The sequence below is a fragment of the Camellia sinensis genome, chromosome 1 (genome assembly GCF_055761805.1).
Source record: "Camellia sinensis isolate YWXY chromosome 1, ASM5576180v1, whole genome shotgun sequence".
Classification (NCBI taxonomy): domain Eukaryota; kingdom Viridiplantae; phylum Streptophyta; class Magnoliopsida; order Ericales; family Theaceae; genus Camellia; species Camellia sinensis.
In genome coordinates this window covers 91702246-91719201 of record NC_138961.1, presented here as the reverse complement: position 1 = coordinate 91719201, position 16956 = coordinate 91702246, and the positions used below count along the sequence as shown (strand labels likewise).

The following is a 16956-nucleotide window of genomic DNA, read 5'->3' as shown; positions in this document are numbered from 1 at the left end:
TTGGTTATAGAGGCGTTGAGTTGGTTGTTGTCTAGAGCGGTCCAAGGAGGTTTGTTATCGGGCTTTGAGGTGAGGGTGGGACCTGATTCTCTGGTGGTCTCTCTCTCATCTCTTCTACGTCGATGATGCGTTGATTTTTTGTGATGCGGATGCCGTTCAGATTGGTAATCTGTGGTGTGGTGTTGTGCTTCGAGGCGGTGTCGGGGCTTCGGGTTAATTTGGCAAAGTCAGAGTTGATTCCAGTGGGTGAGGTGGTACAACTCCCGGTGTTGGCAGCTGGTTTGGGCTGTAAGGTGGCTATGTTACTAGTGTCTTATTTGGGATTTCCTTTAGGGGATTACTTTCAAGGAGACAAGGGTTTGGAATGGAGTGGTGGGGGTAGAGTGCAATGACAGTTAGCGGGGTGGAAGCGTCAGTACTTGTCTAAAGGGGGTGGATTACTCTGATTAAGGGTGTCCTTGCCAGTGTTCCGATGTATTTTATATCGGTGCATGTGATTCCTGTGGTGGTGGCATAGAGGTGGAGAAATTGCAACGTTACTTCTTGTGGATCGGTGTGGGTGGGTGGGTGGGGGGGGTTTCATTATCATTTGGTGGCTTGGGAGAGGATTTGTAATCCTAAGGAGAGGGAGGTTTGGGTGTGAGGAGGTTGGTGGTGTTCAATCAGGCTCTTTCGGGGAAATGGTTGTGGCGTTTTGTGGAGGAAAGGGAGTGATTGTGGAGGGTATGGTGGCTAAGTATGGGATGGATAGGGGGTTGGTGTTTGAACAGGGTGGGTCAATCTCATGGCTGTAGTCTTTAGAAGGGGGTTTGGTTGGGGAGGAAGGATATTTGGGATAGGGTTCGGTTTAAAGTGGGGGTGGGGGATCGGGTCCGGTTTTGGCAGGATAGGTGGTGTAGTGAAGGTCTTTGGTGTGCATGTTTCCACTGATATATGCTATTGTAGTAGATGAGGAGGAGTTGGTTGCTTCAGTTAGGGTGAGGCAAGGGCAGTCAACTATTTGGAATGTTCACCTTCGTCGTTGTCATGACCCTGAATCCGCCGCTAAAAGTTTGGGTTATAACCGACCAGTAATCCGTGGATTATCGAAGGCCTCAAACGATCATACAAAATATTTATGTTAATGGGGCCATAACGTAAGCGTATAATAAAAGGGAGTCCATTGAGCTGTGCCAATCATGAGCAAGATCATAGAGATAACTACGTAACATATTAAGACGTTTACATGCCCAACAAAAATTATAAGAACCAAAGGAAAAATTGTACATGGTGATTATAATCCAAGACCATGAAAACAAAAACAAAATAAGGTCAAAGTGTGGCATGAGTAAAGACAAGACTCTGATTCGGAGGCATAACTCAATTGGGTCACAAAAAGGCTCCTGAAGCTGACTCTAGGGGTGTACTCTATGCTGTTGATCACCTACATGTGCATAGATAAAATTGGATGAGCGAAGCTCAATGAATAATAATACAGTAAAGCAGTGTACGTAGATGATCACGATGTCCATAATCATATAAATCAAGCGGCCTCGGGCTCAAGCATATAACAAGCGGCTTCGGGTCTAATCATTTATCAAGCGGCCTCAGGCCTAATCATATGACAAGCTGCCTCGAACCCAATCATTTAGCACATGTCATGTAATATTAATGAAGTTTTGTCATTTCCAATCAATACCTAATGTTGGCACCAACGCAACAAAGAGTATAAATGTACAATATTACTACTCACAGTGTGTTTGATCTCGCGGTGTCTCTTCCGCCACACGACCTACATAAACATTTCACATGTACATTCGTTGAATCGTTTGCTTCAATTGAGCTATTTTCTTTCACTATTCACTACCTTCTTTAATGAGTTTTCAAGCATCATTTCACTCCCAAAAGGTTCAAAATATGGTTGGGAGTGCATTCCAGAAGTCGGGGTAGTAAGACAAAGAAAGCACAATTTTTTTCTTGTTGGGCTGCACGTGCGGCCCTTCCAACCGCTCGAGTGGTCTGGCTCTACACGTAGGGAAATGGCCGCCGCTCGAGCACACAGGGAGGAGTGGGTTTAGGCAAAAATCTTGGGCCCTCATGCGGAGCCTGTGGCCGCAAGAGCGGTTTGGGCTCACTTAAGCAGTCCGAAAATGGCTCAAAGATGCAAATATTTTCATTCCAAGCCCAAGCCCAAGCCCAAGCCCAAGTCCAAATCCATGTAAACACAATTCAAAAACATGATAACTAAGCATGATATAAGTGTAATTTCTCATTAAACATATCAATGTTGCATCAACAACAATTTCATGGTCTCCATACATAAGTTCAAAATACATATATTCATGAATGATTTTCTCACCAATCCTGTTTATGTGAACCATCTAGGGTTTGTTTCATGGATCAATCATAAAAATAAACTCAAATTAAACAATGGTGTAGAGATTAATTTAATGTCTTTAGCCCTAGTCACCACACAACTCAAAACCCTAGCCCAAAATTCCTAATCTCTTCATGATTTCTAGTCAAAAATGAGTTAGAGACAGAGATTGTAAATAAATTTTCATACCTTAACTCAAATCTATGGTTTGCCCCTTGATCCCCTTGAAATACCTAGCTTTCTCCTCTTCCTCTCTCTCTAACTCACACTTTGGAGCCCTCTTCCACAAATGAAGAACGAAGAGGCTATACATGTACAAATTAACTCAAAAATCTTAATTTATTCATTACGAATCATAATTTTTCAACCTCACCAAAGGCTCTAAAAATCATGCTAATCATTGCTATGAAGTCGATTTTTGTTTATCGCGCCTCTACGACCTTCAATTTCGGTTCAAAGTTTCAATTGCAACAGGTATTCTTACTTTTAACAGATATTTTTCCAAATTCACATATTTTCCACACTTGAATTTGCAAATTCACATCAAACATCTAATCATATGCATAATTAAACATAGTACAGGTTGAGTTATCACAGTTTTCCCCCTTTTAGGATGTTTGGTCCTCCAAACTTGTTTACCTCAAGTTGAAAACAATTCCGAATATCTTTGTCTCATTTCTTCTTTCCGTTCTCAAGTGGCTTCGCTTCCATGATGTTCTTTCCATTCCACCTTTACCATTGGAATAGTCTTGTTCCTTAGTTGTTTGACTTGCCGATCAAGGATTCGAAGGGGTTTCTCCTCATAAGCCATATCGCCATCTGTTGTGAGTCGTGCCTTTAATTCTTGGAAAGCGGACTCCCTTTGTTCCTTCCACTCAAATGGAACACCTTTTTGAGTCAATTAGGTAAGCGACACCGCAATCTTAGAGAAATCCTTAACAAATCTTCGGTAGTAACCGGCTAAATCCATAAAACTACGTACTTCCGTAACATTGATAGGAGCAGGCCAATTCACAATGGCTTCTATCTTTTGCGGATTGACAGCCACACCATACTTGTTAATTACATGCCCCAAGAACGCTACTTCATTCAACCAAAATTTACATTTCTTCAATTTAGCATATAATCTCGTCCCTAAGTGTCTGAAGAACTAATCTCAAGTGCCTTTCATGTTCCTCCATACTCTTTGAATAAATATGAATGTTATCAATGAATACCACCACCACCTCATCCAAGTACGGTTTGAAAACCCGATTCATTAAATCCATAAAAGCTGCCGGTGCATTCGTAACCCCAAATGGCATGACTAAAAATTCGTAATGGCCGTACCTGGTTCGGAAGGTGGTCTTCTTAATATCCTCTGCTTTGACTTTCAACTGATGGTACCCGGATCTCAAGTTAATTTTTGAAAACCCTTGTGCCCCTTGTAATTGGTCAAACAAATTATCAATCCGTGGTAAAGGATATTTATTCTTCACCGTTATCTTATTAAGTTCTCGGTAATCAATACATAACCGAAGGGTTTCATCCTTCTTTTTCACAAACAAAACGGGTGTGCCCCATGGCGATGTACTTGGTCGGATGAACCCTTTGTCAAGCAGTTCTTGCAACTGTATTTTCAATTCCTTCATTTCTGCCGGAGACATTATGTATGGAGCTTTGGGAAATAGGTTGAGTACCCGGTACGATATCAATGACAAATTCAATGTCACGATTTGTCAAGTCCCTTGGCAATTCTTCGGGAAATACATCCGGAAACTCACTAACAATCTGAATATTTTCAACACCCATCTCAGTTGTCTCTGCATGCAAAATGCTACACAAATACCCTTACAACCCTCTGAAGTAGTTTACAAACTTTCATAGCAGATATCAAATAGGGTGGAGGGACTACCCCATGTCTCACGAAAGTAAACTCATCTTGACCCGGTGGGCGGAAAACAACTTGCTTAGACACAGTCAATAGTTGCACGATACTTAGCTAACCAATCCATTCTCAAAATTATATCAAAGTACACTATATCAAGAGGCATCAAATTAGCATATAATGAAATATCTCCAAGTAAAAGCTCACATGCAGGATATATAGAAGCACATAACATATAATCCCCCGATGGGAGAGACACGCACAACACATAATTCAAGGGTTCCATGGATCCATTTGAATTAGGAGCAAAGGTTTTCGAAACAAGGGAATGAGTGGAACCTGAATCAAGTAGCACATGAGCAGATTGGCCATTGACAGAAAGCGTACTTGAAACTACAGTATTTGAATTTTGGACATCACCCAGAACAAGAGCAAAGACTCTTCTTTGCCTAACATTATCTCTCGAAGTAGTAGGTTTTGCCGGGGTCTTTGTTGCAGGAGTGGAACCGACTGAACTAGCAGTTGGCCTATTACCTTTTTGTTGCCCAAACATAGGACAATCTCACATCATATGACCCGTCTTCCCACACTTAAAGCAAGCTCTTGATGCTTGATGGCAAACCCCTCGATGTTTCTTCCCACATTCCGGGCAAGTGGGTGGTGAATCACAATTAGACCCCGCTGTGTTGGAAGTTCCCAATCTTATTTTGCGAGGACGCTGACCCTTTGTGCATATTGAATCCATGCCTTTTGCCATTCCATTTTGGGTATCAGTTGCAGTTGGCCTGGTTACCTTCTGTTATGATGGCCTTATCCAATATATCCACATATTTTTGCACCTGCAATACATTAATCTTTTTGAGAATGGAGTCTCGGAGACCTCCCTCAAATTTCCTCGCCTTCTTGTAGTCTGTATCGACCATGTACGGTGCAAAACGGGCTAATTCCGTAAATTGCGCTTCATACTCCGCTACGGTCTTGTTCCCTTGCTTCAAGTTTTCAAACTCTGACACCTTCCTATCTCGGATACTCTGTGGTAAGTACTTCTCATAGAAGATTTCCAAAAATTGAGCTCAATTCATCCCATGATGCTCTCCTCGAATAAGCATCCACCAATGGCGCATCTCGTCGTTTAGTGTAAAAGCAGCTAGCAAGACTTTCTGTGCCTCCATGCATGGAGAGACTTCAAACAATTTCTCAATACCAAGCACCCAAGCCTCTGCCTTTAATGCGTTAATTCCTTCTTTGAACAAGGGCTGTTTCATCTTCTTAAATTCTTCTGTGAGAGCAATAGTTCGGTCGTCGGCCTGGTGGTCTTGCGCTATAGGTGGTGGCACAGGCATTGGTGGCGGTGGTGGTTGCTGTTGTTGTTGCTGTTGTTGTTGTTGTTGCCTTAAAGCCTCAACCATGTCCATAATCATTGTTTCCATCCTATCAAGCCGTGTGGAGGTTGAATCCTCCCCATCTTCCGCCCTTGTTCTCACCATGATCTAGAGGAACATACATTATAACATTCACAGATAGTATGCACATAAGCCACATATACAAATGCATATTCCTGTGTCATACCTAATTATGAACGCAATATGGATGCAATTAAACCTTTTCTAGACTACTTATTGCTCACATGGACTCGTGTGTGAGATATTAACTATTGCTCTGATACCATTACGTCATGACCCGAACCCGCTCCTAGAAGTTTGGGTCATAACTGGCCAGTAATCCGTGGATTACCGAAGCCCTCAAACGATCATACAAAATATTTATGTTAATGGGGCCATAACGGAAGCATATAATAAAAGGAAGTCCATTGAGTTGTGCCAATCATGAGCAAGATCATAGAGATAACCGCGTAACACATTAATACGTTTACATGCCCAACAAAAATTATAAGAACCAAAGGAAAAATTGTACATAGTTATTATAACCCAAGACCATGAAAACAAAAACAAAATAAGGTCAAGGTGTGGCGTGAGTCAAGATAAGACTCCGATTTGGAGGCATGACTCATTTGGGTCACAAAAAGGTTCCTGAAGCTGACTCTAGGGGTGTACTCCATGCTGTTGATCACCTACATGTACATACATAAAATTGGGTGAGCGAAGCTTAATGAGTAATAGCACAGTAAAGCAGTGTAACTAGATGATCACAATGTCCATAATCATATAAACCAAACGGCCTCGGGCCCAATCATATAACAAGCGGCTTCAAGCCCAATCATTTATCAAGCGATCTCAGGCCCAATCATATAACAAGCGGTCTTGGGCCCAATCATTTAGCACATGTCATGTAATATCAATGAAGTTTCGTCATTTCCAATCAATACATAATGTTGGCACCAATCACCATCTATGGTTCAAGATACGCAGTAAAGAGTATAAGTGTACAATATTACTACTCACAGTGTGTTTGATCTCGCGGTGTTACATAAACATTTCACACATGCGTTCGTTAAATCGTTTACTTCAATTGTGCTCTTTTCTTTCACTATTCACTACCTTCTTTAATGAGTTTTCAAGCATCATTTCACTCCCAAAAGGTTCAAAATATGGTTGGGACTGCATTCTGGAAGTCAGGGTAGTAAGACAAAGAAAACACAATTTTTTTCTTGTTGAGTGCGGCCCTTCCAGCCGCTCTAGTGGTCTGGCTCCGCACGTACGGAAATGGCCGTCGCTTGAGCGCACAGGGAGGAGTGGGTTTAGGCAAAAATCTTGGGCGCTCGTGTGGAGCCCGTGGCCGCACGAACGATCTGGGCTCACTCAAGTAGTCCGACAATGGCTCAAAGATGCAAATATTTTCATCCCAAGCCCATGCCCAAATCCAAGTAAACACAATTCAAAAACATGATAACTAAGCATGATACAAGTGTAATTCCTCATTAAACATATCAATCTTTCATCGACAACAATTTCATGTTCTCCATACATAAGTTCAAAATACATAAATTCGTGAATGATTTTCTCACCAATCTTGTTTATGTGAACCATCTAGGATTTGTTTCATGGATTAATCATAAAAATAAACTCAAATCAAACAATGGTGTAGAGATTAAGGTCCAATTTCATGTCTTTAGCCCTAGTCACCACACAACTCAAAACCCTAGCCCAAAATTCCTAATCTCTTCATGATTTCTAGTCAAAAATGAGTTAGAGACAGAGATTGTAAATAAATTTTCATACCTTAACTCAAATCTATGGTTTGCCCCTTGATTCCCTTGAAATACCTAGCTTTCTCCTTTTCCTCTCTCTCTAACTCACACTTTGGAGCCCTCTTCCACAAATGAAGAACAAAGAGGCTATACATGTACAAATTAACTCAAAAATCTTAATTTATTCATTACGAATCATAATTTTTCAAAATCTCACCAAAGGCTTTAAAAATCATGCTAATCATTGCTATGAAGTCGGTTTTTGTTTATCGTGCCTCTACGGCCTTGAATTTCTATTCAATGTTTCAATTGCAACAGATATTCTTACTTCCAATAGATATTTTTTCAAATTCACATATTTTCCATACTTGAATTTGCAAATTCACATCAAACATCTAATCATATGCATAATTAAACATAGTACGGGTTGGGTTGTCATAGTCGTGATATGTAGGATTGGGAGTTGGACCAATTGATGCATCTTCTATGTTTTCTATATGGGTTGCACCATGGGGGGGATGGAGTGGATTCTTTGGTGCGGGAGGGTTTGAGATCTAAAGGGGTTTTCTTGGTGTCCTCGTTTTATGGGGCTCTTGTAGGGGGAGATGCTGTGATGTTTCCTTGGAAGAATATTTGGATGGCGGGATCTCTGTCTAAGGTAGCTTTTTTCGTTTGGACTGTTGCCTTGGGCCGTTTTCTGACTATTGATAATTTAATTTGACGGCAGCATATGTTGGTAAATTGGTGTTGTATGTGCTGTAAGGATGTGGAGATGGTGGATCACTTGCTTGTTCATTGTCCAGTTGTGTCTCGGCTTTGGAGTCTAATTGTCGCTTTATTTGGTTTGGTTTGGTTTGGGTGTGGCTGGGGTCGGTGTTGGGGGTGTTTCAAAGTTGGGGTGAGGCGAGGGTGAAGGCTTGGTTACTTGCTTCTCATTGTTTGCTTTGGCTGGTTTGCTTGGAGCATAATAGGTGAGTTTTCCAGAATACATGTCATTCAATTCTTTGGTTAGAAAGTAGGCTTCTTATGGTGTTGTATAGTTGGGTTAAGGGTTTGGTTGATTCTGATATTTTGGCTTTTGTAAATTTTATGGAGGATTTGGTTAGTTTTGTTTAGGCCGTGGTGGATCATTTTCTTTTCCTTGTATTGTTTGCATCATTTTGATGCTTTTCTAATAAAGTTAGATTATTTATCAAAAAAAAAAAAAAAAGAAAAAGAAAGAGATTACGATCGTAAGAGGAATGCCTGCACAAAACATCTTGCCTTGTGGAGAAACATCCTGAAGTCCTTAGCAAAGATAAATCCTAGATGCATGTTTGTTTATTCAACAGATTCTGCCTCTGTCAGCATGACAGGAAGAAATTTAATCACTTTAGTGAGGTAATTAAAACAGAGGCTGTGGTGGGAAGATTTAATTGAACCTCTTTGTAAGTGCTTGAACAGTAGGAAAAGGTCATGAATTGGTTTGGAACAGTGGGCTTGGTTTGGAACTTAGAACTGGTAAAGGAAAAGAGAGGAAAGGAATGAGAAAGAAAGCCATTTTTCCTAAGAAGCACGGACACTTCTAAGAAGGTGACGTATTCGTGTCGTATCCGTGTCGGACACCGATACTCTTTGGACACTCTCAGGACACGTGTCCGACACTCTTCAAAATGTGTCATATTTTTTAAATTTTTTTAAAGACTTGGACACTCTTTGGACACTTGAAGGACATACGTGTCCATCGCTTAAATATAAGTGTCTAACGATTAGACATATGTGAAATTAATTATAAGTTTGAACAAAACAACTTAAGATACTAATAAAACAAAAACTATATAAATTTATAGGAATTAGTATCATATTGTATTTTTTATCATCTCTTTAATGATATATTCATATATATAACATATAATAAATATATAAAATTACATATTTCAAGCGTGTCCCTCACGTGTCGTGTCCTATATTTTTTGAAAATTAACGTGTCAGCGTGTCCGTGTCGTACTCATGTCGTGTCACGTGTCCGTGTCCATGCTTCTTAGCATTTTTCCTTCGTGTTTTCCCTCCTACTTTTAAAAACATTTAGATTAATTAACTTTATGAAATGATGAGGTCCAGAATTTTTGAAACTGTAATCACGCTTTCGGTTTCTATTTTCGTTTTTAAAAAGTTGTAAACAGTTTACAAAATTTACTACCACAAAAAGTTGGTTTCACTTGTTTAATTAATTAATTATTTTCATTTCTACCTCTCTCCCGCCTTTTTCGATCATCACTCATCACTAGCATTGGCCACCATGGCCAATGACCTCCTCCACCAACCATCTTCGGCCACCACCAACCACCTTCTATGAACGGTAACCACCTTTGGTCACCACCTTAGGCGGCCAATTGGCGACCATCTTAGTCCGTCGGCCGCCACTTACCACAGCTGACAACCACGTTCGGCCACCACCAACCACCTCTTATTGGTGGCAATCACCTTCGACGGCCAACAACAATCTTCGACCACCGTCTCGCAGCCACTTCTTTCACTTGTTTTCAAAATAGAATTTTGAAATACTTGTGTATCAAACATGTTTTTTATTTTTACTCAAAATAAATATAAACATGTTTAATATTTTCCATAAACTAAAAATAGTAAACTGTAAACGTTACCAAACGGCATCTAAGAAATCATGAAAAAGAGAAGAAGAGTGATATCTAAAAGAAACTAAAAATTTCTCCCAAACTTTTCTTGTATTTTAATTTTCTTGTTTTCCATGGTAACCAAACAAGGATCAATGATTTTCTTTTTTTTTCCTTTTCCTTTTCTACCCAAATCTTGTTGATCAAACAAAACAGAAATTACATTGTACTTTTTACTTTAGCTTGGCCTATACTGTGTTTTCATTTTATTTTGGCTTCTCTGTTGAGAAGTTATTCAACTTGGAGTTGCTTGATTAGCTGAACTTTAAGGTCGCACAAAGCTCATGCTAGAAGTTAATTGTAGTGCTTGTGCTATTGAATCTAAAATATAAGATAACTGTACTACTATATATAAAAAGGACAGTCCCATTTTGCTACAGTAAAATGGTTCATACTTTCCACTTCCTATTTTTCCCTTCCTTTTATGCTATGGAAGTTATACAGTGATGGACAATTTCATAAATTAGGGGCAGCTCTTCTATCTTTTACGTTTTCCCCTCCCATTTTAGTCTCACTCAGGCACACAAACAGAGAGCAGAGAGCAGAACTTGTTATGCACATTTTGGTCTCTCACATAAACATGAACAGAGAGGAATCCCTTTCCTCTTCTTTCTCTCTTCTTCCTCTCTTTCTTCAAGGTATTTGGGCAAACTTCACTTTAGCCTTTGTGGTTTGGGCCATGTGCGGTTTACCCCCTTAACGTTTGGGAATGACCACATAACCCCCTTATGATTTGTGGACCCATTGACAATTTAATAAAAAGACAAAAATATCCCTGTATTTTCGTCATTTGTTTGGAAGGTAAAGTGCACTTTAACCCCCTATGCTTTCCATGTGCGATTTACTCCCTTGAACTTTGAAAATGATCATATAACCCTTTATGCCTGTCACGCGTTTCACACTTGCTGTTAAGTTGGATGGAATTTTTAACGGTGCACTTCAGTCCACAAATCACGTGAGGTTTATGTGGTTATTTCCAAACGTCTGGGGGTAAAGTGAAGTTTGCCCTATATTTTAGAGGACAGTGTCCTCATGTTCTAACAAAGCAGAATGAACAACAGCTAACAAAACAATTTAAGACATTTGGCTCTCCGGGTTGAGTGTCTTCTAAGTTGTAACTAATAGTTGATTAGTTGATTCAAACGAATGTAAACAATGAAATCTGATATTAGAATGTTTTTAGATATGTTGAAAGATTCATGCTACAAACACTTATATCCGGTGTTTCATTGGTAGCTAATGATCATCGAACTTCAAATTAACTAAAACGTTCACATAGCACTTCCTGATTTTGTTATGTTCCTTCTTTATTTTCATCACACATGGTTTTGTAAGTAACTTTTTCATCTTTCGATAATGACATCTTCTACTAATTTTTTTTTTCTTTTTCTTTTTCCCCCACCCTTACTCATTATTAACATATTTTATTGCTTTTCGTGTTCAATGTGAAATGATGTTTCTTTGATTGTTGATTGTTCTTTCTTCCTTGTTAAGTCTTTTGTTCACTTGTGCAATCTGTATCTCATATATTTTGTGTCAATATGTTGTAGTGCAATTGGATAGTATCAAGTAGTGCCTATCTAAACATCGCAATCTAATTATTGGCTCCTTATTGAAATGTTGATCACCAACTCATCTAAAAAGCTTAAGTTGTTAAGAAATGGGTCCAACACTCTCTCCGCGTGCAACCTACTATGATACCATATTAGATTGTTAATCGACAACTCATCGAAAAGCTTAAGTTGTTAGGAAATAGACCCAACAATGTATATCAAGTTATCCAACTCTACTAGCAAGACGGGGGCACGTGAGGGAGGGTGTTGGATATCTTGATATACATTGTTCGGCGCATTTCCTAACAACTTAAGGTTTTGGGAAAATTAGTGACTTAACATGGTATCAGAGCTTAGGTTGAGAGAGGTCTTGGGTTCAAGTCTCTTCATTGGCATTTGGTATTTGGTCCTCGTTTGGCTCCTCCTTCTCTTTCTATTTGTCTCTCCACGTGCAAGACGGGGTTGCACATGAGGGATAGTGTTGAATAACTTGGTATACATTGTTGGGTTTACTTCCTAACAGTTTAAGTTTTTGGGGAAAAATGGTGACGTAACACCTCTTATAATTAACTGCAGATATCTGAAATTAAGATGGCAGAAATCCCCGATGTTGACCTCTCTTGTGTAGGAGTTACAAAATATGGAAACTTTATTGTTGAAGTAGTTGATCCAGTTTCCGACTACTTGGAGCTGATGGAGGTGAGGACAATGTGCATTCTTGAAGTTTTAGTGTTTGTTACACTGATCGGAAATTAATTACTATATATCTTTTCTTTTCTATTTTTGATAAGTAAAACATGAACTGTACGTGATTGTGTGCAGAATGTATTTGATTTTTCACTTATCAGAAGTCTTGTTTCACGGTCAGATTTCAGGTATGACATGCATGTACTTTGAGTGGCCATAACTAGCTTTATTTGTTGATCAGTTCTTATTTGTTTAGTTTTTCTTCTTTGCTTCCCTCTGCTCACCTCCCAATATTTATATATATATTTTCCTTTTTCTTTTTTGCAATGCCATCCCCAATATTTTTCAGTAATGTGATTTCTTATGAAAAAAAAAATATATATATATTTTTTTATTATAATACACTTTTGGTCCTTAAAGTATGCTCTATATGTCATTTTGGCCCCAACCTTTCAATTCTGTCAATTTGATGCCCAAAATACAAGATGCATCTTTTTTTAGTCGCTGAAGCTAACGCTATCGAAATTAATCCCGGAATTAGCAGTATTTTAGGCATTTTCTTATTAACGATTGAGGCCATTTTGTATATTTTAATCTCTGATTCTGTTATTAATTTTAGATGGCATTAGGTTTGGTGACCAAATAAAGACAAATTTTGTATTTTAGGAACCAAATTGACATAGAGCGCATACTTCAGGGACTGAAATTCAACCCTTGTTTACTGACTTTTTCATAGATATGGGCATGTTAGAAATTTTTTTGATGAACATGTGTTTTTGACAACAAAATGCTTGTTTATATATTTGGGCTGCAGTTTGGATTCAGGGTGGACATGCGGGCAGTGCTTGCATTAGGTAATAACAAAAATTGCGGTGGCCCAAGCCAGGCCTAGAACTAGAACATGAATTCCCAAACCAGCATAATTTATTTATTTATTTTTTCAGAAACCCAAATTTTTCTGTAAAACCTGAAATCTATTTATTAACTGTTTTTATCACATTTTAGATGTGAAAGAAATGGTAGCTGTTGTGGCTTAGATGCCTCTTCATGAATTCAAGGTTATCTTGTAGTCCCATTACAAGACTAGTAATATGTACTTTTTATTTATAAACAATAAAAATAAAGTTACATAACCTAAATCATAGTACAAGATATTTATATTTACAAATGCATTATATATATGTAAAATTTGTGGCTGGGTTGGGCTAGGCTTCTAGCACTCCTCCCAAAGCTTGGCCCACAATTATAACCGGGCTTAAAAACATGTACAGCCCAGCCCTATGGGCCAACACTGTAGTCTCAAACTTTTAAATTATGAGCGGGCTTTGTGGGCCGATGAGCACCTCCGAGTCAAATGTATGTTTTCATATTTGCTAGTTCACCAGACTCCAGCTGAAATAGTGTGATTTAAACTAAATGGATTAAAACATTTCCCAGTTATCTGTGGTTAGATATGCAAATCTTGTTATACTAAGCCACTATATCCAGAGCCCTAATATATGTTTAACAGTTTAAGTAATGGTTTGTGTAATTCTCTGTAAATCAACCCACTTCCTTTCTGTCTTGTTGATTTTCGCTGAGCAACTTGTTACTTGAACTTGTGTTGGACGCTGATGAATAAGGAAACATGACTGTTTGCAAGTATGTCCGAACCAATGCACCACAAGGATAATAGTGTGAAATGTCTGTCTTAACATAGACAGTTGATGGCTTGGTTTATCTGCATATTCATTTTCCATGCTTTTGTTTTCTGTTTTCTGTTTTCTGTTTTTGTTTTTGTTTTTTCTCTTATGTTTTCTTTCTCCTTGTTGCCATTTCTCATTTAACATTCGTATATGGCATTAATTTATTTGCATCAACGTTCACTTAAAATTGCATCAGGTTGATTTTTGAAGGTATTGAAAACCAAACAATGTCTTAGAACATGTGACTTATTTTATTCATGGACTGTAATTCTTTTGAATTTATTGCTGTGCTGAATTTCCAGTTAGAATTCTTTTTGTTTTTTTTTGGGAAAATTACAAAAAAAATCTCAGGATTTTGACCCTTGTAACAAAATAAACATTGAGTTTTTAATTTTGTCAATTTAAACCATAATCTTTTGATTTGTTTTCAATCTAAACCATTCAAGTAGTTCCATTAAGTAAAATCGACGGAAAAATGATATTTCAGCCCCTAAATTCAATGTAGATGTATATAAAATGTCTAAAATACTCTTTTTAGTTGAGTTTAATGATTAATATACTATTTTTTTTGTCGGTTTTACTTAACAAAAAAAGGTAGATGGTTTAGATTGAAAATAACTAAAAAGATTAGGATTTAAATTGACAAAATAGAAAACTCAGGGTTTATTTTGTTACAAGTGTCATGGGGTTTTTTTTTTCCGTAATCCCCCCCCCTCCCCCCCTTTTTAATAAAAAATTCTGCTTATCATTATTTTTTTTTAGCGTAAAGAAAAAAACTTTCGGTGCTTCAGTGTCATGATTAACAACTGTAACAAGTATAAAAAGTTTATAGGACTATTTGTATCATATTTAATAATTAACCAGTTCTATGTCCCATTTTGTACGGAATTGTAAGATTCTGAATTATTTTGCATTTCATGTTACTTTCAGGTTTATATTTGATGCGATGCATGCAGTTACGGGTGCTTACGCAAAACCCATCTTTGTGGACAAGCTAGGAGCCAGTCCAGTATGTTTTGCTTCTGTAAAGTGTTGCAGTAATCATAATGTAAATTGAAGTTTGTTAAGGTAGATATTTGGCACTTACCTGTAGGAATCCATTTCAAATGGAGTGCCTCTTGAAGATTTTGGGCATGGTCATCCAGATCCAAATCTCACGTAAGAAAGTGATATTCCCCGTGTGTAGATGGGATATATCATATTATTACAAATTTACATAATAGTATTCACTTTACTTGTTTTGTGAAACAGTTATGCCAAGGATTTGGTTGACATTATGTATGGAGAGAATGGACCTGATTTGGGAGCTGCAAGTGATGGTATGTTAGATGAGTTGGAACTTGCTTTTAACTGATAAACAATGAGAATATTATTGATATATTAGAAATGTACAGGGAAATACTATTTATATTAGATTATAGCTAGCTAATCCCGACAAATCAGGAATGAGATTCTTAGAATACAATCCCTATAAATCAGGGATTTGACTAATCTAAATACAAATTCAAAAATTCATAGCTTGGCCATATCACACACAGATCTAACCTGGTTATCTTTGACACTCCCCCTTAAGCTGGTGAGTGGATATTATCCATTCTCAGCTTGCCAACAATAGTCCGAAAGATTGAACCGTTTAACCCTTTAGTTAGCACATCAGGCACTTGATCGCCTAGTGATACAAACGGTGTGCAGATTAGTCCACTGTCTAGCTTTTCTTTTATGAAGTGTTTGTCAACTTCAATGTGTTTGGTTCGATCATGTTGCACAAGATTATGTGCAATGTTTATTGTTGACTTGTTATCTCAATAAAGCTTCATAGGTCCTTCCCACGCGACTTTGAGATCTTCTAAAATTATTTTCAGCCACAGAAGTTCACGAACTCCTAATGCCATTGCTGTGAATTCAGCTTCTGCACTTGATCTAGCAACCACAGTTTGCTTCTTGCTTCTCCATGTTATAAGGCTTCCTCCAAGGAAAGTACAATAGCCTAATGTTGATCTTCTATCATCAATAGATCCTGCATAGTTTGCATTTGTATAGGCTTCTAGTGTTAACTTTCCTCCTTTCTTGAACAATATTCCTCTTCCCAAAGTTCCCTTGAGATACTATAAAATCTGATGTACTATTAAAATATTTCCTTATTTTCTTATTTAGATTAGATTGTGATTGATTAATCAGTCAATCTATCAATCAATATCAAAAGTGATTCCTTAATCAGTATCTTAGGACTTCCTTTTGTAACAGTTCATTGATTAATATAAAAGGTGGTGATATCATAATCATCACCCACGCTTTGTATTCTCTTAAATTACATGGTATCAGAAGCAAAACCCTAAAAATCGTCACCCACACAGTTGCTGCCACCAACCAGCATCACCTATCACCACCCATCCTGCACCGCTAATCCCTAAGCCTCTGTCAGAACTAGCCAAGGTCCCACAGAGCTATTTCGGCTTTAGCCGAAGGTCCGTCTGGCCTAGTTTAGGGCTGTCCTAGTCTCTTTTTGTGTATTTCGGCTCCTGTGGATGAGTGTTAGAGGGCTGCCCCATCTTCTGTTGCCCCAAGTTTCTTTCCCTCTACTTTCTTCAACACAGTTTAGTACTTGTTTTGATTAGAGGTTCGTTTTCCAGTATTTAATTTATTTTTCGGGTCCATAGATGACCCATTAATTTGATTGTTATGCTCCCATAGTGGTCTGTATGTGATTTTGCTTGTTCTAGCCTATTTCATTCCTCTTTCCATTCTTATGATTCGTGCAAGATTTTTTGGGTTGAAATTGTAGAGTTCTTATAGCTGACCTAACTAGTGAATCCACTACTACTTCTCACCCATCTAAAGGGAAGAGCTCCAATCCAGTTATGACTACTACATCTAAAGACGAAGACAGAGACGAAACACGAGCACAATATACAAGAGACAATGAATCACATGACACAAATTTAGAAATGGGATGTTGAGTACCAGCCCTAACTCCTTGTCTAAGAGTAGTAG

At 38.2% G+C, this 16956-nt stretch overlaps 1 protein-coding gene across 13 annotated transcripts in view; it reads left to right on the top strand.

The window, feature by feature from the left end:
* The window catches only part of PGM (phosphoglucomutase), a 52068-nt gene that overhangs the window by 14682 nt on the left and 20430 nt on the right, over positions 1–16956 (top strand). For all 13 annotated transcript variants that reach the window (XR_014336743.1, XR_014336746.1, XR_014336739.1 and 10 more), the window contains 5 exons: positions 12170–12292; positions 12416–12468; positions 14896–14974; positions 15059–15123; positions 15217–15284. Coding sequence is in view for 3 of the 13 variants with exons in the window: in XM_028233599.2 (XP_028089400.2) it covers positions 12170–12292; positions 12416–12468; positions 14896–14974; positions 15059–15123; positions 15217–15284 (388 nt within the window). In the remaining 10 variants the exon portion in view is untranslated. The remainder of the gene's footprint in view (positions 1–12169; positions 12293–12415; positions 12469–14895; positions 14975–15058; positions 15124–15216; positions 15285–16956) is intronic.